Raw genomic sequence first — 26,384 nt, 5'->3', positions numbered from 1 at the left:
CGGCTGCTCGGGAGGCTGAGGCAGGAGAATCTCTGAAGCCAAGAGCTAGAGGTTGCTGTGGTCCTGTGACATCATGGCACTCCACAGAAGGCGGTAAAGTGAGACTCTGTCTCTACAGAAAAAAAAAAAGAAATAACTGAAGATGTTAAATGGAAAAGCATACCATGCTCATGACTGGGAAGAATCAACATTGTTAAAATGTCTGTACTACCCAAAGCAATCTACAGATTTAATGCAATCCCTATTAAAGCACCATTGTCATACTCTAAAGGACTTGAAAAAAATAGTACTTTGTTTTATATAGAATCAGAAAAAAATCTTGAATTGCTAATACATTACTCAGAAATAAGAACAAATCAGGTGGTATCACATTACCAGACTTCAGGCCATACTATAAATCTTTAGTGATCAAAACAGCTTAGTACTAACACAAAAACAGAGCAGTAGATTTATGGAACAGAATAGAGAACCAAGATATAAACACAGATACTTACCATCATTTGATCTTTGACAAGCCTATTAAAAATATTCAGTGGGGGAAAGACTCCCTATTTAACAAACGGTGCTGGGTGAACTGGCTGGCAACCTATAGAAGACTGAAACTGGACCCCACCTCTCACCATTAACAAAAATTGATTCTCACTGGATAAAAGATTTAAACTTAAGACATGAAACTACAAAAATACTAGAAGAGAGTATGGGCAAAACACTTGAAGAAGTTGGCCTGGGAGAATATTTTATGAGGAGAACCCCCACCCACCCCAGGACAATTGAAGCAACACCAAAAGTACGTTACTGGGATCTGATCAATCTAAAAAGCTTTTGCACAGCCAAGAGCACAGTAAGTAAAGCAAACAGACAACCTTCAGAATGGGAGAAGATTTTTGCAGGTTATGCTTCTGGCAAATATCTGATAACTAGAATCTATAGAGAACTCAAACTAATCAATAAGTAAAGAACAAATAACCCCATTTCTATGTGGGCAAGAGACTTGAACAGAAACTTCTCTGATGAAGGCAGGCACGTGGCCTACAAAAACATGAAAAAATGCTCATCATCATTAATCATCAGAGAAATGCAAATCAAAACCACTTTGAGATATCATCTAACTCCGCTAAGATTAGCCCACATCACAAAATCCCAAAACTACAGATGTTGGTGTGGATGTGGAGAGAAGGGAATGCTTCTACACTGCTGGTGGGAATGCAAATTAATACAACCTTTTAAGAAAGAAATTTGGAGGACACTCAAGGAACTAAAAGTAGACCTACCGTTCAATCCTGCAATTCCTCTACTAGGTATATACCCAGATGATCAAAAATTATTTTACAACAAAGACATTTGCACCAGAATGTTTATTACAGCCCAATTCATAAAAGCCAAGACACGGAAACAGCCCAAGTGCCCATCAACCCAGGAATGGATTAACAAATTGTGGTATATGTACACCATGGAATACTGTGCTGCCATTAAAAAAGATGGAGACTTCGCATTTTTTATGTTTACCTGGATGGACCTGGAACATATTCTTCTTAGTAAAGTATCTCAAGAATGGGAAAAAAAGTATCCAATGGACTCAATACTGCTATTAAATCAATAAATAATCACCTACACACTCATACTAATGGCAAAACATAACTATAGTTCAGAAAGTAGAAGGGGAGAGGAGAGAGAGGGGAGGGGAGGGAGAATATGGGAGGAAGGGGAAGGGAACCTCACGTAATGTGCGTGATGCAATGGTACATTTCAAAACTATTAAGAAATGAGTATAATTGTGATGGATGTGTTACTTAGTTCAATATAAGCATTTCACATTGTATATCAAAGCAGTACCCTGAACCCCATAAATGCATCAATGTACAAAGTTATGATTTAATAAAAAATAATTTTTAAAAAATAAAATAAAGGGCGGCACCTGTGGCTCAGTTGGTAGGGCGCCAGCCCCATATACCAAGGGTGGCGGGTTCAAACCCGGCCCCGGCCAAACTGCAACCAAAAAAAAATGGCTGGGTGTTGTGGCGGGCACCTGTAGTCCCAGCTACTTGGGAGGCTGAGGCAAGAGAATCGCTTAAGCCCAGGAGTTGGAGGTTGCTGTGAGCTGTGTGAGGCCAGGGCACTCTACCGAGGGCCATAAAGTGAGACTCTGTCTCTACAAAAACATAAAAATAAAAAATAAAATAAAATAAAATAAAACATAGAAAATCTACAAAAAAGCTATTAATTAGAAAATATTTTACATAAAATAAATATGAAATCAGAAAATATCAAAATATATAGGATATAGTGAGAGTGATGCTTAGAAGAAAATTTATGGCACTAAATGTATATCTTACAAAATAATAAATATATATAATCAATAATTTAAGAATCTACCTTAAGAAAATAGAAATATATGAGCAAATTAAACCCAAATGAGATAAAAGGAAGGAAACACTACGAAGTAGAAATCTATTAAATAAAATGATGAAAATAGACAAAATTAATGAAACCAAATGCTCGCTAATTCTTTGAATAAATAAAATTGATAAAATTCTAGCAAAATAATCAAGAAAAAAATTAATGAAAAAATACCGTATATACAGCTATTATGTACTCATAATAATGAAAAACACAATAATTTTCAGAATAGAGGAGTGAAGGATGAAGTATGGACCTCAGCACAGATTCTACAACTATCAAAAGAAAAAAAATACAAATAACTTTAATTCAATAATTTTTAAAATGGAAATATTTAAAAGACACAAGCTATGGAGAGTACATTCAGGTAAAAATAACAAAAATAATTAGCCTTATAACTATTAAGGAATTTGAAATTTTAGTTTAAAATCTTTCTACAAAGACAACTAATTACTCAGATGACTTCACTAGTGAATTCTCTAATTACTTAAGAAAGACATAATATAAACTATAAAAACTCTTCCAAAACACAAATGGGGGTATAATTTTCTCAATTATTTTAAGGGATAAGTATAATCCTGATGCAAACCTGAAAAATATAAGAAATAAAAGATCTATATCATTTATAAATAAAGATCCTTGTAATACATTAGCATGTCAAGTTCAGCAATAAAGAAAAATATAGTATGTCATAAATAAGTAGAGTTTACTTCAAGATGGCAAAGTTATAATTCCCTCTATCAATACACCAAAAGCAAAATCATCTCAATTAAGGAAATATGGCAAAATCTAATCTTCATTCATGACCCTACCAAAAAGAAATTTTTCCCAGAAAATTAATAATAGGAGGAAAATTCTCAACCTGATAAAAGAAATATATAAAAATCATACTATAGGACTTTATTGGTAAATCTCTATCACCACAACCAACCTACCCTAAGATCAAGAGGAAGGTAAGGAGGTTCACTCTTTTCACTTCTGTTCCATATTATACTAGAGGAGCTGGCTGAGACCATAGATAGTAAAGAAAATAAGAGACATACAGATTGAAAAGGAAGATATAAAATCTTTAATTCTCAGGCATGATGATTTTATTCACAAGGGAAATTCTGTATATTCTATAAAAATTTACTAGAACCAAAAAATAAGTTTACTAAGATCACAGGATGCAAAGTCAATATACAATAATCGATATTATTTTTATATTCCAGAAATGTCCACATGGAAATTGAAATTTTAAAAGATCACCATTTACAATAGCATCAAAAACAGTATGAAAGAATTAGGAACACAATTAACAACATGCATCCAATATCTATATGCTAAAAATAACAAACATTGGTAAGAAAAATCAAATATCTAAATGAAAGTGGAATATAGGTTGTCCATAAAGTTTATGTGTAAAAATATTTTAAATTGTGCACAAACTTTATGGGCATGCTCTATATTATGTTTATGAATTGGAAGGCTTACGAGTGATAAGATGTCAATTCTCAGATTTACCTATAGGTTCACTGAAATAACAATATTTGTAATTTAAGAGAAAATAACTGATTTCAAAATGGCTCTAATCTCAGAAGACTTTCTTATGCATTGGTAATCTGTTCCTAAAATTTATTTATTTATTTATGTACTTGTAGAAACAGAGTTTACATTAGTTGTACAGGTTAGAGTGCAGTGAAGATATCATAGCTCATTGTAATGGCAAGCTCTTTGGGTTAAAGCAATCCTCCTGCCTCGGCATCCCAAAATGCTGAGATTACAGATGTCAGCTAGTGTGCCTGCCCTGATCCCAAAATTTATATGCAAATTCAAATAGCTTAGAATAGTCAAAAGAATATTGAAAAACTCCTAGAAGAAAACATAAAAGTTTTGCCAACTTGAGTGAGGGACAGATTTTGTAGATAGGGCCCCCAAAAAGCATAAATTATTATTATAAAGGCTAATTGGATTTTATCAAATTGTAAAATGCCTGCTCTGTGAAAGAAACTGTAATGAGAATGGAAAAAAAAAATACAAACTGGTGAAAAAAGAAAAAGTTTGCAAAACACAAATTTTATAAAAAATCTTATATCCAATATATATAAAGAACTCTCCTAATTGTGTTGTTCTTTTTTAAAATTTTTGGGATTCATTGAGGGTACAAAGAATTAGGTGATGCTGATTGCATTTGTTAAATAAAGTCCCTGTTATAATAGTGTCCCGCCCCCAGGAGGTGCTCCGTACACTGTGATTCCCCTTACCCCACTCCCTCATTACACTACCCTCCCCCCACCCCCTTGTATTAGCTCATCCACTGCCTTCATATTGAGTACATTGGCTTCTTGTTTGCCCACCACCCTTGAATGGATGAACAAATTGTGGTATATGTATACCATGGAATGCTGTTCAGCCATTAAAAAAGATGGAGCCTTTACATCTTTTGTATTAACCTGGATGGAGCTGAAAAACATTCTTAGTAAAGCATCACACGAATAGAGAAGCAAGGCTACGTTGAACAGTTTGATGAGAATATTTCATTTTGTATATGAAACCAGCACATTGTACCCCTTGATTGCACTAATGTACACAGCTATGATTTAACAATAAAAAAAGAAAGAAAGAAAAAAAGAATCCAACTGTGTATTTTAAAAAATATTTGAGCAAGCACTTTACCAAAGAAGACACGTAAGTACATGAAAAGATTCTCAACAGCATTAGTCATTATGGAAATACACATTAAAAGGCAATAAGGTTTTTAACCAGTGTACGTTTATTAGAATGACTAAATTTTTTCAAAGGCAGTGTCAAGTGTAGCAAGGATGCTGAGCAAATAGAACTCTCATACGTTGCTGGTGGGAATGCACAATGGGAGAGCCATTTTGAAGTCAATTAGGCTATTTGTTCTTAAAATAAAAATATGTGTACCACTATTTCCTATTAAGTTAAAAATACGCTTACTGCATGATATAGAAATCCATGTCTGTGTAAGTACCCAGGTGAAATGAAAACATGTATCTACTCAAAGAATTCTACATCGGGGGTCGCCTGTGGCTTAATGGAGTAGGGTGCCACTCCATATACCAGAGGTGGTGGGTTCAAACCCGGCCTGGGCCAAAGGAAAACACAAACAAACAAACAAACAAACAAAAACAAATTCTACATTACATAGGTGGCAGCTTTATTCGTAATTGACAAAAATGGGAAATGACACAAATTTTCACCAACTGTTGAATGAATAAACAAATTATTGTACATTCATCTTATAGAGTATTAATATTTATCATATTTTTTAAAATGCCAATGCATTTAAAAACATGAATAAATTTCAAAGCCAATATTCTAAGTGGGAAAAAAAAAAACACAGACAGCAAAGACTACATACTGTATGTTTTATTCCAATGACCTCTAAGAAAGGCAAAAGTACAGAGACACAAAAGATCACTGGTTTCCAGGACCTGGGGGTGGGGTAGGACAGTGATCCACAACTTTTTTGGCTCCAGAGATTGGCTTTGTGGAAGACAATTTCCCACAGACTGGGGAGGAGAGGAAGATGGTTTTAAAATGGGTTGGCAAGTAATTGATTTATTTCGGTTTCTGTGCAGTCAGACTTCTTTGCTGACGGTAATCTGTATTTGCAGCCTCTCCCCAGCACTAGCACCACTATCTCAGCTCCACCTCAGACCATCGGGTATTAGATTCTCATAAGGAGAGCACAATCTAGATCCTGCACGAGTGCAGTTTACAATGAGGTTTGCGCTCCTATGAGACTCTAACGCCCCCAGTGATCTGAAAGAGGTGGAGTTCAGGCAGCGATGTGCAGGGAAGCAGCTGTAACTAGAGATGAGGCCTGGCTTGCCCACCCACCCGCCTCTCACCTCCTGCTGTGTAGCCCCGTCCATAACAGACCACAGGCAGGAACAGGTCCAAAGCCCAGGGTTGGAGACAGCAGAGATAGGTATTGACAACAAAAGTGCATGAGCAAAATTTAAGAGAAACTACAAATGTTCTACGTCTTGATTATATTGGAAGTTATGTACTGTCTTCCTTACTCAAAGCTCATCAAACTGCACACTTTCGAAGGATGAATTTTGTGTGTGTAAATTATAACCTCAATAAATCTGACTGGAAAATTAAAAATTAGAAAGTATTCGATAATAATGTGAATAACAGTGGCATTTGCAGTCATGTTGATCTTTACGGAGGATCAACGTTGTCTGTCTCTAAGCATCATTTTGAGGTTAAGCAATATATTGGGGTTTTATCTCCCCTTTCTCTATCCCTTTTCAATTGAATTTCACCAAAGGGAAACACCATAGGAAGTTATAACGAGGAAGCTGGTGCTCATTTCGAGGGCTTCCTTCCCCTGTAGATTGCTCTTTACTGGCTATGTTACCTTGATAAAAGATCACACATTTGCCCATTTTTTCTGCCCTCTGTCTGATTCCCTATAGCCAACCCTGACCCTTCACTACTATGTTCACTACACTGCATTACCCCTTCCTCTTCTCCACCATATCCACATTACATTCTACTCAAATTGCTCAATTTGAATGTGTCATTTCCTTAGTGCCAGATCCCAACTGACACAGATAGTGACGTCCAACCCCTGTCCCCATCATTGCTAAGCTAAGAAAACATGTGCTATCCATTTGACACGTTTGCGCTTTCGTTTGAGCTTTAGTGCCCTCAGACGTTGTGTCTGAATAATTATTCCTCCCTGGCAAGGTTGTTATGGGAATTCAATAATGATATGCTAGCAGAAAATTTTTCGTTGGTTCTGTTTCCCTTTCTCGTCTTAGTCTCTCCGCATCCATCACTGGACATTTATTCTCTTCATTTTTCTGTTTCTTTGTATGCTCTCATTTCTCCACTCTCCAAGAAGGTTACAGAAATTTTTTCTATCATGTATGTAAGTAAATCACATAGAGGTATATAATGTACAGAAGACTGTATAAATGACTTCAATGTACTGTGGTTATGTTCCTAGAATAAACTGTTGCTATTTCCACTGCCGCAGAACAGTTAAGTCAAACTTTTGAATTAGGTCAACAAAATCCACAAATAGGGTGGAATCTTTGGACTGTCTAAGCAGGGACAGATCTGGAATAAATCAGCCGCAGATATCACTTGTCAGCATGCTAAGGGAGGCGTTTCAAAGAAGGAGAGAAGATACGTCAAGACTGTTGGCTTCTGGTAGCATTATGATGCATCCGTTATATATTGAGAGTTTTCCATCATGTGGGTTCAAGCTAACATAATTGTTTTATGGCAGTAATGTCTAAACAAGGATCCACAATTAGGTTGTATTTTTATCTTGACTTTGTGAACTATTGCTGCCAACTACTCAAATTTCAAGCTTGTTGAGACATATGTTATCCCTGGAAACCCTTCATAAAAATGAAGCATTTTACTGTCCCACCAATCCAATGTGCTCTGGTCAGTTCCCCCATCTAGATCCAAATTAACCACGTAATCGCTTCTATACTGGTGAATAGTACTTAAAATGGCTTTTGAAGTAAAATTAAAAAGAACAAATTTCTGTTAATATTTGTGTAAAAACATAATCTGGTTGGATTCTTTCTTCTAGTTTCTTTTTTTTCTTTTTAAATAGTGAGACAGAATGCAGTGGTGGGAAAAGAACTGGATATGAAATTAAGATCTGTATTTGAAATCCAGCTCGGCTACCACTTCCTAGCTGTGTGATCTGATAAGGCCACCTCATTTGTCTGAACATCATTCTCTGTATCTGTCAAATGGGGATCTGACAGTGAATCACATGAACCAATAATGATCTAAAAAGATTACATATTGCCTGTAAAATTAATAATTCATTTTTAATAATTTGTTTAGCTAATTAGTAGGAGATGAAAATGAAGAAATACCTCAGAGGCAGAATACTATTTTGGTTGAAAGGAAATAAAAAATACTGGAGAACAAGAGCAACATAAGAATGATTATAACATCTGCATTTATAGCCCACATGTCACAGTTCAGTATTTATAGGTTTGTTAGTGACAGCCTTCCAATTATAGCAATGTTAATTATGAAGTAGCTGTCATTGTGTTCCACGGACACAGCTCTGTGCACCTGACCCTGATACTAAAACAGCTCATCATTTCCGTGGCTGACCATTTAATTAAAGTGTCCAAACAATATACAAACACATCAGTTTAGGCGTGATTATAATCTCTCTAAATCTTAACTTTGAAATGCCCCAGTGACTTCTAAAGCGATCTTAATGCATTTTATTTCCCAAATAGAATGTGTAATAATCAGAGCTGGACAAAAACCCCAGGAAGAGGTGATGGTCTGAAGCTGAACACAATATTAAGTACATACCTAGATTTTCCAGAGCCTAAGCTCCCGTTGCTACTTAAAATACCATGAATCAAAGCAACAGATAGAATAAATACGGAGAGAGAGAGAGAAAAGAGGGATAAACAGAGAAAGAGAGGGAGAGATTGAAGAGAGGCTTGGGAAAATGTTCAGTGGAAAATCTGTAGAAATGATGTAACAGAAAGCAAAGGCAGGGATTGGAGTAAGGGGCGTATAACTGAGACTATAAAAACTCAGAGGGAAAACTCACCATCAGGGCTGAGTGTGGGGTAAACTGCACAGAGAGGACTTCAAGTTAGAATCTCCTGGTTTTTCACAAGGTAAGTTATATGTAAAAACTGATAAAGGTTTAGTTTTTTTTTTCTTTTAACATTTTTTTACTTTCACAGACTTTTCCAATGTTTTGATAATAACTTGATTTTGGTAAACTAGGGAATTTTTGTGAATATTTCTCTCTGCAAAATAAGTACAAATTCAAGGAGATTTTTGAATGCAAACTTAAAGTGAAGCTGTTTCCTCAGAGTTTATATTTATTGCATTGCTCTTGCTTTTATTCATTTCCAAACAAACAGAAAGGGAACTTAAAATAATGATTCTATAGGCATGTTAATAGTATTATTTTTCTTTCATCAAAGATGTTCAGTATTAGGACTTTTTTTAATGTACAAAATTGGTCTAAACAGCCTGAGTAAAAAGGAAAGTTTTTCTTTTATTTCTATTGCAGTTGGAGCTCAAGAAACACCCCTAAATTAATCATATTCTATGTTCCATCTTCATAAAACCAAAAGCATTCTGTTTTTCCTCTTGTAAAAATCAAATGTGAAAATATGATATTAATAGTTAGAGTACACTTAGATCATGTCTCTTCTTCAGCATTTGTTGTACTCTTGCTATTTGGTGGTTGGATTGGGAATTTATCTGAAACATGCATTTGAGTTCTGTCTGAAAACAAATTTTATTTCGGGTTCTGATCTATAGATATGTAAGTGCGCACTCAGCAAATTCAGTTCTAATAATGCAACATATTGTCCTTTTGAATTACAATAACAGACGATAGGTTTATAAATGTAATTACGATTTATTTCTGAGTAACACCCTCAAAATTCAAATAATTCAACACCGAATGATGGTGATTTTAATGCCCATAAAAGCTATAGAATTGATAATGTTATAGCTAATGGTCTACTCAAAAACTTTAGGCACAATTTGTGTGTTCTCTTACTGTGGTCCTGCTCTTGAGCACTCTTTTTTTTTTTTAGAGACAAGAGTCTCACTTTGTTGCCCTCGGTAGAATGCCGTGGTGTCATAGCTCACAGCAACCTCCAACTTCTTGGGCTTAAGCGATTCTCTTGCCTCAGTCTCCTGAGTAGCTGGGACCACAGGTGCCCGCCACAACACCCAGCTTTCTTTTGTTGCAGTTGTCATTGCTGTTTTAGCTGGCCAGGGTCGGGTTCAAACCCACCACCCTCTGTATATGGGGCCAGCGCCCTACCTACTGAGCCACTGGTGCCGCCCGCTCTTGAGCACTCTTATAGAACTTTTTAAAGGAGAGTTTTCTGTCAAAATGAGTTCAAGTCTCCTCGTGTAAATGAATTTTACTATGGCTTCATTCAAAAAGTTGTTTAAAGTATTTAAGGTTGACATTCACTTTCTCCTTATTTTCTAGGGTTTTGAACAAATTCTTATATAATGAATTGGGGGCAGTAGACGGGCAGGTATCTTGAGTTAACTAAGTATGGGAACCCCAGAACTATAACTTTAACTTCCTGTTCAAATACACTCAATGGTTTGAACATTTGATTAATAAAATCAGACAAATTGAGCTGGTCTCAAAGAAAAAGAGTTAAAGTAAGAAATTCTAAAATAATGTACTAGTTCTGCCACTATCTACCTATGCAACAACTTCAGGCAAAGCTCAAGCACAAACCAGGGCTCAATAATAAGGTATTATTATTGAAAAGAAATAGAAAGTACCAATTTCTATTACAAAGAAATAGAAGTAGCAAGTTGCTGAGTATGAAGATGACTTGGGGAAGCCCCTATGTGGGTAAGTTTTCCTTGTATTAGAGAAAAAGTACTATCACAGAATCTTAGGCCTAAACCTCTAGCCAGGTCCTAATTTAATCACTTTGCAAATATTTCACCTACTGTGATGCCTGGCCAGTTGACAACTTTTGCTTAGAATCAGTGGTGCAGTCAGAGAAACACAAGCTTTGGAATCTGAAAGCCAGACTTCTAATCCCAGTTCTGATTTCAACAGAACTGACCGTGAACAAATCATTCAGCTTCCCTGGGGCTGTATTCTCCCCTCAGTAAAACTAGAATCTGTAGGAATATAATAGGTGAGCTACAAGTTCCCGGGGAAGCTTTCTAAATGGACCAATCCCACCTTGGCCTGAAGATCTCTTCGCTGAAAGGCGTTTTTTTAGCTGAGACTCCCTCTCCTTTCTTCAAATAAGTCTCGGGTACTCTCTGGAACAGCGATATGTGTGACTTTCCAGCAGTTGGCTAGGCTTCGGTTGGTTGAACTGGCTGTTGCCCAACCTTACCCCTTCTCCCTGATTGTCATCCCACCAGCTCAGGCCTTAGCCAAGATCCTCCTCCCTCCAGTAACAACGCCTCCGCCACCGCCTTCCCCAGCTCTCGCTCCTCTTCAGCCATTTCTGCATCCCTGTCTTATCTGCTCTCTCTCGAGCAAGCTTATTCTCTCTAAGCCTCACTTTCTTCATCTACCGAGAGTGTTAAATTTGATAATTATAAGGATCACTTTCTCTCTTTCAAAAATTCTATATTCCTATGACACAACGTTCTAAACATGGGAAAACTTCACTTTTAAAATATGATAATAAAATTACATTTTAGGTAGGATAATTAGAGCTTGAAGAATAATTATACATTGACTACAACTGAACTTTCTTCCCTTTGTTTTCTTCCCAAGGTGGTAATTTCTATAATTGTATGCTATTTTTATGGAAATATTGTGACTCAAAATAATAATAATGCTTAAAATGTTAGAGTGCTACCTATAACTCTCTTTAGTAAAATCTCCTTCCCCTACTCAGTATTTTTTTCCTTATTACGTTTTATTTCTTATCACTCTGCCATAATTCTAGATTCTGAAAACTAATTTTATTCCTTGAAATAAATGTTTAAAAATAATATTTTTTATAAAAATAAAAAGCAGTAAAAATATCTTGAAAAGTTGCTATGGTTAGCAGGTATTATCAGTATGATGATAACTATTATTTATTGACTAACCAATTTGTGCCAGTCACTTAACCTGTATTATTTTTAATCCTCATAATTAGCCTAGGTAAGTCTTTGGTGCATTTTCCTGATGAAGATATTAAAACAGAGAGGCTAAATAACAATTCAAGTCAAGATTAAGATCCAAGTTTACATAACTTAAGGACCAACCTCTTCGTACTAATTCACTTTATTGTATTAGAAAATGTATGTAAAATTCCAGGAGTTAGATGACCAGGGTTCTAATGCAATTCAGCTTATATTGTTCATTAATTTAGAAAATGGAATTATAATATTTTCCATATACATCAAACAAATGTGACCGTAGTGAGAACGAAGAGAGATAAATTACTTTCAAAATAATAAATCACTATGGAAATGTTATTTTTAAGAACGTTGTTTGTAAAAATTATACTTGAAGAAAATGGAAGCATTCCAGAAAGAGTCTGCGTTTACAGGAGGAAATCCCTGGGCAGGGCAAGTGGTTGAGAGGTTTCCACCTCTGCCAGGCTGTTAGCAAGCGGAGCACAGAGAGTATCTGATTTGCTTTTCTATCCCCAGGACCTGACATACAGCACATGGCTAACAAATGCATCCTGTTGTTGATTACTATAAAATTTATATTTTTGACTCTCTGTTTACTCTCGTATTTCATAAAAATAAGATTTCTATTAAATCTTATGTTATAGGTCCTCTTCCATTGAATATATTGGCTAGCTGAATGTAATTGAAAGGTTAAGACTTTTTATTAAATCTTATATGAAAGTACAAATGGGGGTAAAGCTTGAAGAGGATGTTGACAATCTACATTGTATTGAGGCTTGAATTTTGCTATGTTTAACTTCATTTATCCCTCTTTACCCTGTGAAAGGCTTTTTATGCCAGATAAAAATTGCCTGTGTATCAAAGTTCCAACCAGTATGCTTGTGTATCACTTTTCCTTATCTATAGTTTTAAAGGTTTTTTTAAATCCATTTAGTAAACATTAGAATTAAACAATAAATTTGCTTAGCAGAATTGTCTATAATTATACACTACAATTTTTTCTGTGTCTAGGTGACTAAGTTTATTTTAAGAACCACTTAGTTTTTCAGAGATCTAAGTACAGATTAGTGTTTCATAGGAGAACTCTTAAACCTGAGAGGGATAATTTTGGAGAATGCTGATGACTGTCACTGTTTTTCCTGTTTAAATTATTAATTATTGATGTGAGGTTTTGGTGCAGACATGCAACATGAATTGATCAAATCAGAAGAATTAGGATATCAATCACCTCAGACGTTTATTATTTCTTTGTGTCAGGAACATTCTAATTTTACTCTTAGTTATTTTAACGTTTACCCTAATTTATTGGTGATTATAGTCAGTTTGTATAATATGTTCTCACTCATTTGTGGTAGGTAAATATTAAAAACAATTGAACTCATAGAGCCGGAGAATAGAATGACAGTTACCAGAGGCAAGGAAGGATAGCATGAGTGAGGGATAAAGTGGGGATAGTTAATGGGTGGAAAAATATAGTTAGATAGGTAGAGTGTTGCTCTTGCTAGAATGAGAATATAGGATATGAAACATTAATGTACATGCCAGAATTCCATCTGAACTTCATCTGTTTTATTGTTAAGTGTGGAAACTTGGGCTAAAGTCTGCTCTTCTTCAAGCCTTAGTTTCAATATCAATAAAACTGGGATATTCCTGTTGACATAAAGCTGTTGCATTTATTCATTCCATACTTCCTTTTTACTCAATACAAAGCATTCTGTTGATTGCTGAGATGCAGTAATGAATATGTCACCACCCCTTCCCTCAGTGAGTTTACAACAACTAAGTACTTGGTTAAATGCGGAAATCTGTTTTCATTTTTTAAATAAAGGAATCTTTCTTTAAAGTGGCTGTGTAAGTTTCAGCTTTCTAAAATGTTTGCCAGAAGGAAGCTAATAGTATGATTAAAGTAGAAGAAAATACAGAAGTACATAAAAACAAAAGTTAGAGATTTTGGAAAGCAAAATTGTCTAAAAAAAAAAGCGAAAATGGTGTCAAATAGAATAAAATTAGTTAACACATGGATACTAGTAGATCATCATTTTTCATGATTTGCAGTATTCGAGGAAAGTCATTTTAAAATGTAGGTGTCTGCCACCTTAAGAACATCTCATCCATAAAATATTTACATTATAAAATATTTGTTTTGGAGATGGAAAAATGTTTTACACTTATACAAATAGGTTACACTTGAAAAAGCATGAAACTGGGAGTCTGAAAATGTAAGTTGGTCTGGCTCTTCTAACTGGCTTTGTGACTTTGGAAAATCTACTATTGCAAATTTAAGAGCAATAAGAAATGGTAAGAACATATACCTGATTTTTTAATTTTTAAAAAAAGGGGAAATGCTAAATTTTCTCATTTCTATTTGCACTTTCTTTTCAGGAACCCCAAACATAAAGTAAATCCCCATCACAAAACTTTTTTGAACTAAAATTTCACAGGGAAAATTTTTAAATAAATGGCTAAGCACCATGAGTATTTCTCAGATGTGTTTTTATGAGGATGTTAATAGTTGATATATATTTTCATGACAGAAGATAAAAGCTACAGGCCATTTTCAGTTGCTTTTGGGTGAAAATCTAAAATACTTATAAATCTTTTATTTGAATTAATAAGGATTTTAAACTAATTCCTCTTTTCTCATTTCAAAATGCCACAACCACACTCAGGAGCCAGATTCACCATAGACTGTGGAACCACAGTTTTGATATGAAAAAAAAAAAAAAAATGGAATTAGGGCTCAGTCTTAGTTTTCTAGCAGGCAAGTGGGTCAACTATCTGGTTGCTTTCCTCATCAGAGAAAACTAGGGAAAAAACCTTCTATACCACTTTTTAAAAATACTGTCATCCATTGAAATGTTACGATCATCTATATAATGACAAACTTGACTCTATAAATGCTCCAAGTTCCCTAACTGGTTGTTAAGCACAAGTTTTATGTTTGCTGGAAGAACTTGTCTTCAAAACCTGTCTTCAGCAGCTACTCAGGAGGCTGAGGCAAGAGAATCGCTTAAGCCCAGGAGTTGGAGGTTGCTGTGAGCTGTGTGATGCCACGGCACTCCACCAAGGGCTTTAAAGTGAGACTCTGTCTCTACAAAAAAAAAAAACCTGTCTTCAGCTTCATAATAATCTCATTTATAATATGTAAGTAAAAGGGTCTTTCTCTGTCAAATTATCTTGTAGTTTGCAAAATGTTCTCATGCACCCTTTTAGTATTCCCATTGCAAAGGTTTTATGTCTGATAAAATAAAAATGGTGTAGTAAGCTTTTTTATAGGTAAATTTATATCCTCCTACATTTTAGTAAATAATACTAAATATAAAATTAAGTTTGTTTATTGCTCTTACTTGGCAGTGTTAGACCAATTCTAGCATTTCTGCTATTTATAAATTAAATAATTTAAAATTAACTGAAATTAATTCATTCAAGTTTTGTGTGTTAATTAAATGAGTTTTATTAGAAAACTTAAACAGTTTAAGAGTCTCATTCAAGTTCATCAGGCCAATAAGGAGCACAGCCAGGACACATATTCTTATCTTTCAAATCTAATGCTGAGTTTTTTTCTGATGCTGAACATATATTTATTGTTTGAAAGAGTTTTCTGTTTAGAATACTCATTAGTCATAGAGGCTTGTTGGAGTAACATCATGCAAAAAATACATATATATGTAGATACATATGTCTGATATTGGTGGGGATTTCAGATATCCGTAAATTCTTATTAAAATGTCTTTGTGTTCACTAATTTTTTATCTATTAATATTAAGATTATGATTACTAAGGAAATATTCAAAGTTATGTTTTATCTTGACTGTTATTCCAAATAAGGGGAAGAAGTAATCAAATGCTTAAAAATGTAAATATTAATTGCGTGATTTTAAAATATGTATCTGATAATCAAATTAAGTATCATCTCATCCTTTCCATCTGTGATCCCAAAGAAGAAATATAACTGTCGCTATGTCATGTGGAACCTCAGTTCTAATTAAGGTTGTTTTGAAAAGATAGGGGAATGAGTGTACAGAGAGAAAAGTAAAAAAAAAAAAATCCAAGTAAACATTTGAAAGTAAATACATATATATGCCATATCTTATCAATTGTACCTCATGTTTAATGTATCTGAAATCCGAACAAGTCTTTCAAAGTCAGTAGCCACATTAGAGGTCAGTTAGATGGACATCATTGTACCTGTCTAGAAAAGAAAGGGTTTACCCAACATCGTATCAGTGTTGGGCACTGATGGTCCATCAGTGAAGCCCTTGCCTGATAACCCCTGCATGGGGTCTCTTTAGTAAGTTACACAGACTTTGTGTGAAGCATCCTTTGTAAAATACCCTGTTAAATCGCTTTTAAGTGTTTGTGCTCTGTCACAGTAGAAAGAGGAAGTAAAGAAAAGGTAAAAGTTGAACTAGTTTGTAAATCTTTTTTTTTTTCTTTGAGACAAGGTCTTGCTCTTGCTCAGGCTGGTCTCAAACTCCAGGGTTCAAACAATCCTCCCACCTAAAGTGCTAGGATTACAGGTGTGAGCCACCATGACCAGCCTGTAGATCTTTTATGTTTAATTAAGTTCTTTGTTTTTGATTTTTGTTGAAATGGGGGTAGGGTGGAATCTATTTTAAATATTTCTAGTCAAGATATTTGTGTAAATAAAAAATCCTAGATGGTGTCAAGATTTACCCAAAAACCCAGTACCTTTGTGAGTTTCAAATGGTTAGATCAGCTGTTCATAAGTCAAATATCAATTATAAAGTCTCAAGTGAAAGAGAAATTTCCTTAATCACCTTCAATGCCAGCCTTCAAGTGTAGAGAGTTTAAAAGTTTTGTCAGTTACATAGTGCATTAGATCAGATATTAACTCACATCGCTTTTTTTTTCAGTATAATTCTCTCACTTTAACACCTTCCTTCATTCCAATTTGCCAACCCTCTTGAGAGATTTTTTTTTTCACAATAATAATGCTCATTGACTCTTCCCCTTTGTCTACAATTGTTATGGGTACATAACAGTTGCGTATCTTCATAAAGAGCATGATATGTTTTGATACAGGCATACATTGTGAATTAATCAAATCAGGGTAATTGAGGTATCCATCACCGCAGGAATTTAACATTTCTTTGTGTTAGGAACATTCCAATTCCACTCCTTTAGTTATTTTAACGTATATTCTTATTTATTGTTGACTATAGTCACTTTGTTGTGTCACCAAATAATACTTATTCTATCTAACTATATTTTTGCATCCATTAACCATCCCCACTTTATCCCTCCTTCTTGCTACTCTTCTTACCCTGTGGTAACCCTCATTCTACTGTCTCCACAAGACCAATTGTTTTTAATATTTAGCTCCCATATGCAAGTGAGAACGTGAGATTTTTCTTTATGTGCTTGGCTTATTTCACTTAATGTTCTCCAGTTCCATCCAATGTTGTTGCAAAAAGCAGAATTTCACTCTTTTTGTGATTATATGATATTCTATTGTGGGTATTTACCACAATTTCTTTATTTATTCATCTACTGACAGAGACTTAGGCTGATTCCAAACTTGGCTTTTGTGAATAGTGTTGCAATAAACAGTGGAGTTTGATATCTTTTCATATACTGAATTCCATTCGTTTGGACTTATGCTCAGAGTGGGATTACTGATTCATATGGTAGTTCTATTTTCAGTTTAAGTAACTGCATACTATTTCTGTAGCGGTTGCACCCATTAATTGTTAATAATGGAAACATCTTTCATCATTTTAATAGGCTTCTCATCAAATTCTGATTTATATACAATTAAAGGAGGTTTGCTAATTTTTTTGTGCTGAACTTTCAGAGTCTTTAATATGTCAACATGAACTTTCATTGTTCTAAAGGAATTATAATGTATCCCAAACTTTAATGACAAAATTTTATGCCTCCCACCTTCATCCACAATTACTTCAGTCAATTTGGAGGATCTATTCAGGATATAATGAGTTTTCACATGGGGAAAGTCTTTGAAAGATAGCTTAATATGTTATATGATGTAAGATGTTTATTTATCCAGCAGTACTATTTAACCTGTAAAAACATGTGATGCTCCAAATGGCTAAAAAAAAAGTTGAATACACAGCTAATCTTTTTATAAGGCAGACCCTGTGCCCACTGTCTCTTTTGAAACTCCTCACTACCCAGAGAAATATTACTCAAAAATTACTCAATAAAAATAATTGATATGCAGAAGAAAATTGCAAACACCACCACTTTATTCACAGTCAATGAAGAACCTTTGAATGTTCTTTCTGCATACATGGAGCCAAGTAGATTTTTAAATCCTGGGCTATATTTATCCACTATCAACAAAATAGGAAAATGGGGCTGAACCTAGTCTTTTTCTTTCCTCCCTGTAATTTCCTCTGTTTCTAATTTTGTAGCAATCAAGTTTCAACTAGTTAATCAAATGTCTTTTGTATGGCAGGTGCCAGGGTGTTTGTTTTCATTAGTGTACCAAATTCCATATTTAGGAACTTGGCCTTTTGGTTAACTGGCTGCAAGCAAGACTTAAGTGTGTGTTTTTAAACTCGACATTTATTTTTACATCTCCCTATCCAAATAATCAGGATGTGGTTATCTGTAAGATGATACATTATGATTTTTCCTATATACACCCGAGCACAAAAATATATGCCTCAAACATAATCGTCAATATTATAAACACTCATCATCCTGTACCATTTATAAGATTGCAGAAATTAAGGGAAACCTGGTTAGTAAAATGTGCATTAAAAATAGTTAAAGGAAATCCACATAGAAAAGCTTATAAAATTATGAAATTTCATACTTTGTAACCTATTTTTACCATGATAAAAGCAAGAAAAAAATCACCTTTATAGTTTATCTTTGATTAAATGAGAGCTATTTTTAAAAAAAAAGATATGTAAGAAATATGAAATTGTTTTTAAAAATACATTTATGTTTTTAATGTATCATTCTTTATATGGAAGAAGGTCAGAGAAATGTCAGCAAAATCAGGGGAAAATATAATTAAGTAGGGGGTTTTATGAAGGCAGTTTGGGGTTCTTCTTGTTACCAGGTAAGTGTTGTGATCTTTTTGTCTATCTTCTCACTGTAGAGATGTAATCATGATTTATTGTGTTTTGATACTTGCCAAAAATCACTTTATGTTCAAATATCACTTTAACAAAAAAGAGAAGACAAAGAGAATATATTGCTCCCTTTCAAAAACTAATGGGCTGTAGAGATGTTGCTGGTGACCAGCATTCTGTGACAAGTTTCTGAAATAGACTACTTGGTGTCATAATGAACTAGTTTAGACTACATTACATAATAAAATAAAATTATGTTTTATGAAAAATGTCACAAAGAGTGCTAAAATGTTTTATCTCCATTTTAAGTCTTAATTGACATAATACAGATACTATTCTGTCTACATAGAATACGTATTCATATTCTAGCACATAACATTTATTAATAAAATCTGTACTAAGGTTGCACAGACACAAGTTTTTTAAGAAAATGTGATAAATTCTTGGATCACAATAGAACAAATGTAGTTTTTAAAGAAATATTTAGTAAGACCTCAGAAACATTCTTTCACTTACCAGTTATAAACAACAAATGAGATAAAAGGGTCATACGATCATCAATCCTCTCAAGCTTTCTTGGTACGGAATCACTTTCTCAGATTAGGAAAATGAAACTCAGGTAAGTTAAATGGTGCAGATACAAGGTCACGCTGATACTAAAGCAAAACTGAGACTCAAACCCAATTCCCAGATTCCATTTTAGCATCCATTTGTTCTTTGCCCCCAGTAGGTTTTCCAAACGAACGTTGTTTAGGGGATAGAGTTACTGAGACTTCTCATTTATAAAGGTTGAATTGTGAAGACTTTGCCAATGCCATGTACTAAGGGGCAAAGTTTGAATTCAAGCCACTTGGTCTATTTTGCCTACTGTGATCTTCCCTCGGCAGAACAATGCCTCCTGCTTCACTGGGTGATGTTGAGAGTTTTAGTGGTCAAGCTGGCAGCTGGCAAACCTGATACAGACAATAGATGAGCTTTAATTGCTTTTTTAATCTCCTAAAATTCAGAAATACATAGATGGTAAACTTTGTCCTTACTACTCAGAATTTACAAATGTATTTATTTTTATGATATATGCTTTAAAATATTATAGATTACAAACTTAATCCCTTATGTTTCCTCCATAACCTTGGGTACTTTTTCTTTCTCCCCAGAGGCAATGGTAATTATAAATCAAGTTCAATTGGCTCATACTTTAATTATATGTATGTATACCAAAATATATGGCATTGCTTTGTGTATTTATAATTTAGGTAAATTGTGTCGCATCATATATATTGTTCTGCATTTCCCCTCTCCCCAAAAAACTGTTTCCTTGAAATCCATGCATATAGATATACATTCATTTAAATCATTTAACAATACGTATACATACATATAAGTAATTTGCTTTAATTTAATAATTTGAATATATCTTGACTAATAAATCCATTTTATTTTCAGTGGGGCTTGGGTCGATTCCAGTGTTTTACTGATATAAATAATGAGGCTACAAGCATTCAGATGCATTTCTTCTTATAAACATTGTTTCTCAGAGATATACACATACCTAGAAGTGAGTTAAATATGTCATAGGTAGAAGATGACCCATTTACTACAATTTTTATACATTGCCCAGTTTTCTCCAAATAATTGTGAAGCATATTTTTTTTTTTTTTTTTTTTTTTTTTTGTGGTTTTTGGCCGGGGCTGGGTTTGAACCCGCCACCTCCGGCATACGGGACTGGCGCCCTACTCCTTGAGCCACAGGCGCCGCCCTTCTCCAAATAATTGGATCTATGTCCAACTCTACCAGTATTTTTTTGTGTGTGTTTCCTAACATCATTCTAACATTTGCGATGTTGACTTTAACTTTTTACCATTCTGATGTGTATAAAATCATTTCTCTTTTCATTTTCAATAAATGTGTGTGCTATGAAATGTTTATTTTCCATTAAGTTCTCTTCTATTCTATAAAATATCCATTCATACTTTGGCCCACTTTGATTTAACTGTTATGTCTATTTTTAAAGTTTTACATATCAGATTTATTTACATGTACCAAATGTCCATCTTTCTTTTTTATATACATTGTAAATAGTTTCCATTAGTAAATTCTCTTTTGGTTTTGATTCTTGCATCCTATCATTTGGAATTTTTCAATTTTGATGTAGTGAAATTTGACTGTTTTTATAAGATGTCCATTTTTTAAAACTTGCTTAAGAAATCCGGACATAACACAAGTACATATAGAAATACTCCTAACTAATGTCTGATGTTTTTAAAATTTAAATTTCAATGCTTTTAGAGGTATCACCTTCTCTCTGGTTCACCACAGACCCCACCAGGCTTTACTTTGTACTTCTTACCACTTTTACACATTTCTTCTCAGGTACATGGAGTTGTACTCTTTGTATTAGATAAAGAATAAAATTACGTGAATTATATTTCTCAGACTTTAGATTAGATTGAATTAAATGGTTATTATATCTGTACAACCCTCATCTAGGTTTACATGAAAATGAAGACTTGATAGAATGTGTTCTGGAAAATCTACAACATCTATTAAGCATTATTTAAGTTGTGCAGAAATGCAATTTAGTACATTTAACCTGAAGTATTTGGGTATCCTTTGCCTCTAACAATGTATTTAGGAGCCCTTGTTTTCTATCTTTATATCCCAAATGATTCGATGTTACCTACAATGTGTGTGACCTGTAGATGCTGGACTGGAGATTAGCAAGTGCATATTCCATCCTGGCCATGACGCTGATGATGTGGAGCTCAGGAAAAGTGCTCTCAGTGGATGTAGCAGCCGAGGTAATGGAAACAGTTTACAGAACCACATATATAGATTCTTTTACAGACATAAGTTATTTCTACTAGTGTTAGAAGGTGCAGGTGCAGCTGACAAATAGGAAGATACACACAAAATCACATATGGAAATAACACACAATCAAGAAACTAAGTGTTTTTCTGTTGTCTTATTTTTATTGCCAACATTACATTCAAGGTTGCAAATTTTAAATGTAAAGACTAGCGATTATTTTTACTCCTTAAGCCAGTTATCTAAATGTTAAAAGAAACTTTAAGTAATAACAAAGATTTGTATCCAGTGAGCAAAAAAGCATTAAAAGAGAAGTCATTATCATTTCAGACACATTTTCGTTAGATTGGTTATGTCAAGATGAAGTGCTTTTATGTAAATTTGAAGTTATTTGCATGGTGAATTTGAGTAGTTTTGTCCAAACTTTTAATTACAGTACAAATGTTTTCTTCGTGCTATGACTAAAGTAAAAAAGAAAAGAAATGTCAGGACATCCCACGGAGAAAAATTAATTTGACTCATTTGATCTTACTAGAAGCATTTATTCTGTGTGCTTAAGTAACAAAGGGGAAGTCTGAAATGCACATTAAAAAGAACATGTCTTGTATGAATTATTAAGTCTTATTCCTAAAGATTAAGGATATTGCTGAAAAGAAACAATACTCTCTTTTGTATTGTGTCAGTTGGAATAATAAAAGCATAATTTTTGGAGCATGCTTTAAGAGAGAACAAAAAAATCTTTGCCCTCTGAAGGTTTATCTCCTGCTTGTTAAAATTTCTTTCTAGTGATTATAGCACTTTCCCTTCTCCACCATGTTGTCAAGGTCATATAGGGAAATGACAAGTTGAGATTTCAGGAGTCATTTGGGATTTGCGCAAAGAACTATGAGAAGTATTAAAGTTTCTTTTTTATATGATGGTAATAATATTGGGGAAAACTAACTTCACAGCAGTACTCAGGAGAAATAGAGAGCAGGGAGGTAGGAGATATAGAAACAAATTACAAAGTGATGAAAAGCTACACTAAGTGATGAAGAGGACCTGAGTCACTAATGATGGGAATCAAAAAGAGCAGATCAGGCTGCTGCTCATCAGAACTGATCAGATTTCATGCACATCTGACTAGATAGGGAAGCCGGAGGCTCAATAGCTTTGCATTTGTGTGTCAGTATTTCAAAAGAGAGCTGCCGGGAAAGAGCATGAAAAATGCCAGGCTTTCATTTTATTAGAGAAAATGAAAAGAATAGAAAGACAATGGAAGAAATAATCCAGGAAGAAAAGAGAAAGCGAAGAAAAATCAAAACCAAGACCAAGAGTCTGGCACATGGAGAAATGTGATTAAAGCAAGGAAGGAAGAGATCTCCGGGAGCTAAACATGTTTCCCACATGGGAATATTCTCAGGTTCTTAGAAAAGAAGTAGTACAAATGACTTGGGATTGTTAAGGGGAGAATTTAAAAATGTTGTTTCGGGGCTTAGAAAGCCTATACTTCTACGACTTGGATAAAGTGCAAAGTGGCAATATGTGCAATAAACAAACAAATAAGAAATCTTACATAAGTCAATAAAGTTATTGGAATAGCTTATACACCTATAGACACCCGTTAACATTTGTTAATAAATCATATGGATGAAGATGGAATGGTCCCTGGGCTCAGAGAAAGAACTGTGTTTATTTTGTAACCCTTAAGTCTAATGCAGAACCTAATACATAGTGGATACTTAATGGTTTGAATCAACAAAGAATGAATAAGTGGTTAAAAGAAAATAGCATGAGATTTAATTTTTTTCAAAATTCATTAAATAAATATTCATCAGAGAAGTATTGATCACTCTAAGAAAAATACAAAGCTAGGCATTGAGTAGAAAAAATATAAGACTAATTAGAAAAGGCATGGGCTTCAAGTTTCAATCTAATAAGGAATACAAATATAATCAATATAATACAATGTAATAGGTGCATTGATGAAGGCGATATAGATAAAGCACTATGAGAATACTAATAATAAGAAAGGATGGAGTTGTAAAGAATATGAAAAAAAATGATTTGTGTATGTGCTGAATTTTAGAAGCAACCCAGGAGATGTTTTTCTTTATATTTTTGTTTAGTTTTGTTGTTGTATTTTCTCTCCACTTCTGTGGGTTTCAGTCCCCAAAGGTCAACCTTTCTCTTTGACAAATAACCCCATGAGAAATTACAAAAGTGGAAATGCCAAATGCAGAAGTTTTACATATTCAGAGTGTCTTTGTCTAAAGGAAGGGAATCCCCCCTCTCTTCTCTACAGGCCTTTGATTCTACAGTCACAGATGTACAGTCACCACCTACAGTCAGGGAAGAGAAATCAGCCACTGATCTAGCAGCAAAACTCTTTCTTCTTGAACTGGTGTCCCTGGAGAATGACGTGATTGAGACAAAGAAGAAAAGGAGTTTCTCTGGTTTTGGGTCTCCCCTAGACAGACTCTCAGCTGGATCTGTAGACCATAAAGGTAAACAGAGGTAAGTGAACTCTTGGAGAAGGAAAGATTTTATTTTCTAATTCTTTCATTCTGGGTTCTGAAACAGAGAATTTCATTTTAAAAACACAGTGAAAACCTTGTAAATAAACAGATGATAGGGTGTCAGCTAACTTATGGGTTTAATAGTGTGATCTTGGAAATAAGTGTTTAGAGTTGGAAAATGAGTGCTACAGGGTAAATTAGTAGAGTAATACCTCCATAGCTGACCACCTCCCTGCAGTGCCACCTCCTTAAATTGACCTGATTTTCATAGACCAGACATGTACCCTATGTACATATCAGTACAATAGGCCAAGTTCCTTATGTTGATCACTTCTATAAGTGATTAATACATCACTACTGTATTTTTGTCATAATATTTCCTAAGGTAGAGTCTGCTGAATACAGATATAAAATAATGAGGTAAGAAGACATGTGTGTACATTGAGGTAAATACTCTGGTCAACTGAGCTTTTTATTGAATAGTGGTCACCAGAACACCACTTAGTTTTAACCCTGGATATAAAGTTTTCCAAAATATGTGAATGAATCCTGAGAGGAGAACTCTCAGGACTTGGTATCAGTACATAAGTGTTTAAGTCCAGTTTCATCTCTTGTCCAGCCATGTGAATTGTATATGTACCCTTATCCTTTATCTCAAGTTTATTTACCTGTAAAAGGGGGAAATTCCATTCCTTCCATAGTATGAAATTAGATAATCAATGTAAAAGCTTTGTAAACTATTGGTTATCAAAAGGGAATTAGAGAAGTGACTTTCCCTTTAATCACTGAGAAACTGTCATTATTTTAAAGCAACCATTTCACACTCAGTTCATTTCTACTCCCTCAGTATCTGTTCATCATGTTATAAATTTCATATTAGTAATGGCACAAAAGTCCACCCAATTACTTAGACAATTCTGGGAAATTCTGGGAAATTTACTAGGAATCCTTTTGCTCACCTTGAACATTTTGTATCTCACTAAATTCTCTAAATTTGGTTTGTTTTCTATGTTAAGTATCTCTAGAATATCTTCTCCCCTTAAGACTTTTCTAATTCTGGCCTAAATTATCATTTCTTCATATTATTTCTTTCTCCAGTCTTTCCTCGTCTCCATCTCCACCATCACCACATCCATTATCACCAATGTGGCCTCTAGTCTGCTACCAGAATGATCATCTAAGAGTCTTGTCTGAAATTTCCCAATTGCTTTCAATGTAAAAGTCAAATTGCTTAGCAAACCCTACAAAGAATTCTATGATCTAGCACCTTATTTCTTTTTGTTCTTACCTTTACTTCCTTTGGTCCAGTCATATATGTTTCCTGGAGCTCTCGGTCTTGTCATCTTGTTCATGGTTCCATGATTTTTCTATGCTCAGTAATTATTAGTATACAGAATACCATTTGCTAGACCCCTATTCTACAACATATTCAAAGTTACATTAGAAAATAAAATCATTACTTGGAGACTGCAATTTATCCTACTTGTACTTCAAAAACAGTCTCATACCTGCATTTTGTAAAGCAGACCCTACTTTAACCAGAGAAATACAAATTAGTTCCACTTCTGTTCTAGGTACTATGTTGGAGTCTGGTGAGAAAGAGGAGGAAAATGTAGTCTTGGTCCCTCAAAGAACCCACATACAAAAAGAACATGTATGGGTTGTGGAAGCCTATGGTATTCTTGGCTATTACAGCCGTGGCTCTGTATGTGTTACCCAGCATGCGACAGCAGGAGTCAGAATTCTGCCTCATGGACTGATTGCAGACTGCACATCCCTCACGGTTTTGAACAGGACATCCTGTGTCAGGACCCCCACCCCACCCAATGTTCCGTATGTCCCCACCTCCTTAGCCTCAGTAGAGTGTTATGACATCACAGCTCACAGCACCCTCAAACTCTTGGGCTTAAGTGATTCTCTTGCCTCAGCCTCCCAGGTAGCTGGAACTACAGGTGCCCGGCACAATGCCTGGCTATTTTTTTTTTTTTTTTTTGCTGTAGTTGT

At 34.6% G+C, this 26,384-nt stretch overlaps 1 protein-coding gene across 1 annotated transcript in view; it reads left to right on the top strand.

Moving 5' to 3' along the window:
• Positions 1 to 8,984: 8,984 nt before the first annotated feature.
• The window catches only part of OSTN (osteocrin), a 57,229-nt gene continuing 39,829 nt past the window's right edge, over positions 8,985 to 26,384 (top strand). The window contains exons 1-3 of the mRNA XM_053565400.1: positions 8,985 to 9,035; positions 21,776 to 21,874; positions 24,167 to 24,378. Coding sequence (XP_053421375.1) covers positions 21,776 to 21,874; positions 24,167 to 24,378 — 311 coding nt within the window. The 5' untranslated portion in view covers positions 8,985 to 9,035. The remainder of the gene's footprint in view (positions 9,036 to 21,775; positions 21,875 to 24,166; positions 24,379 to 26,384) is intronic.

The sequence above is a fragment of the Nycticebus coucang genome, chromosome 16 (genome assembly GCF_027406575.1).
Source record: "Nycticebus coucang isolate mNycCou1 chromosome 16, mNycCou1.pri, whole genome shotgun sequence".
Lineage (NCBI taxonomy): Eukaryota > Metazoa > Chordata > Mammalia > Primates > Lorisidae > Nycticebus > Nycticebus coucang.
Note: the sequence above shows the minus strand (reverse complement) of the source record. Positions and strands in the feature narration are given on the sequence as shown.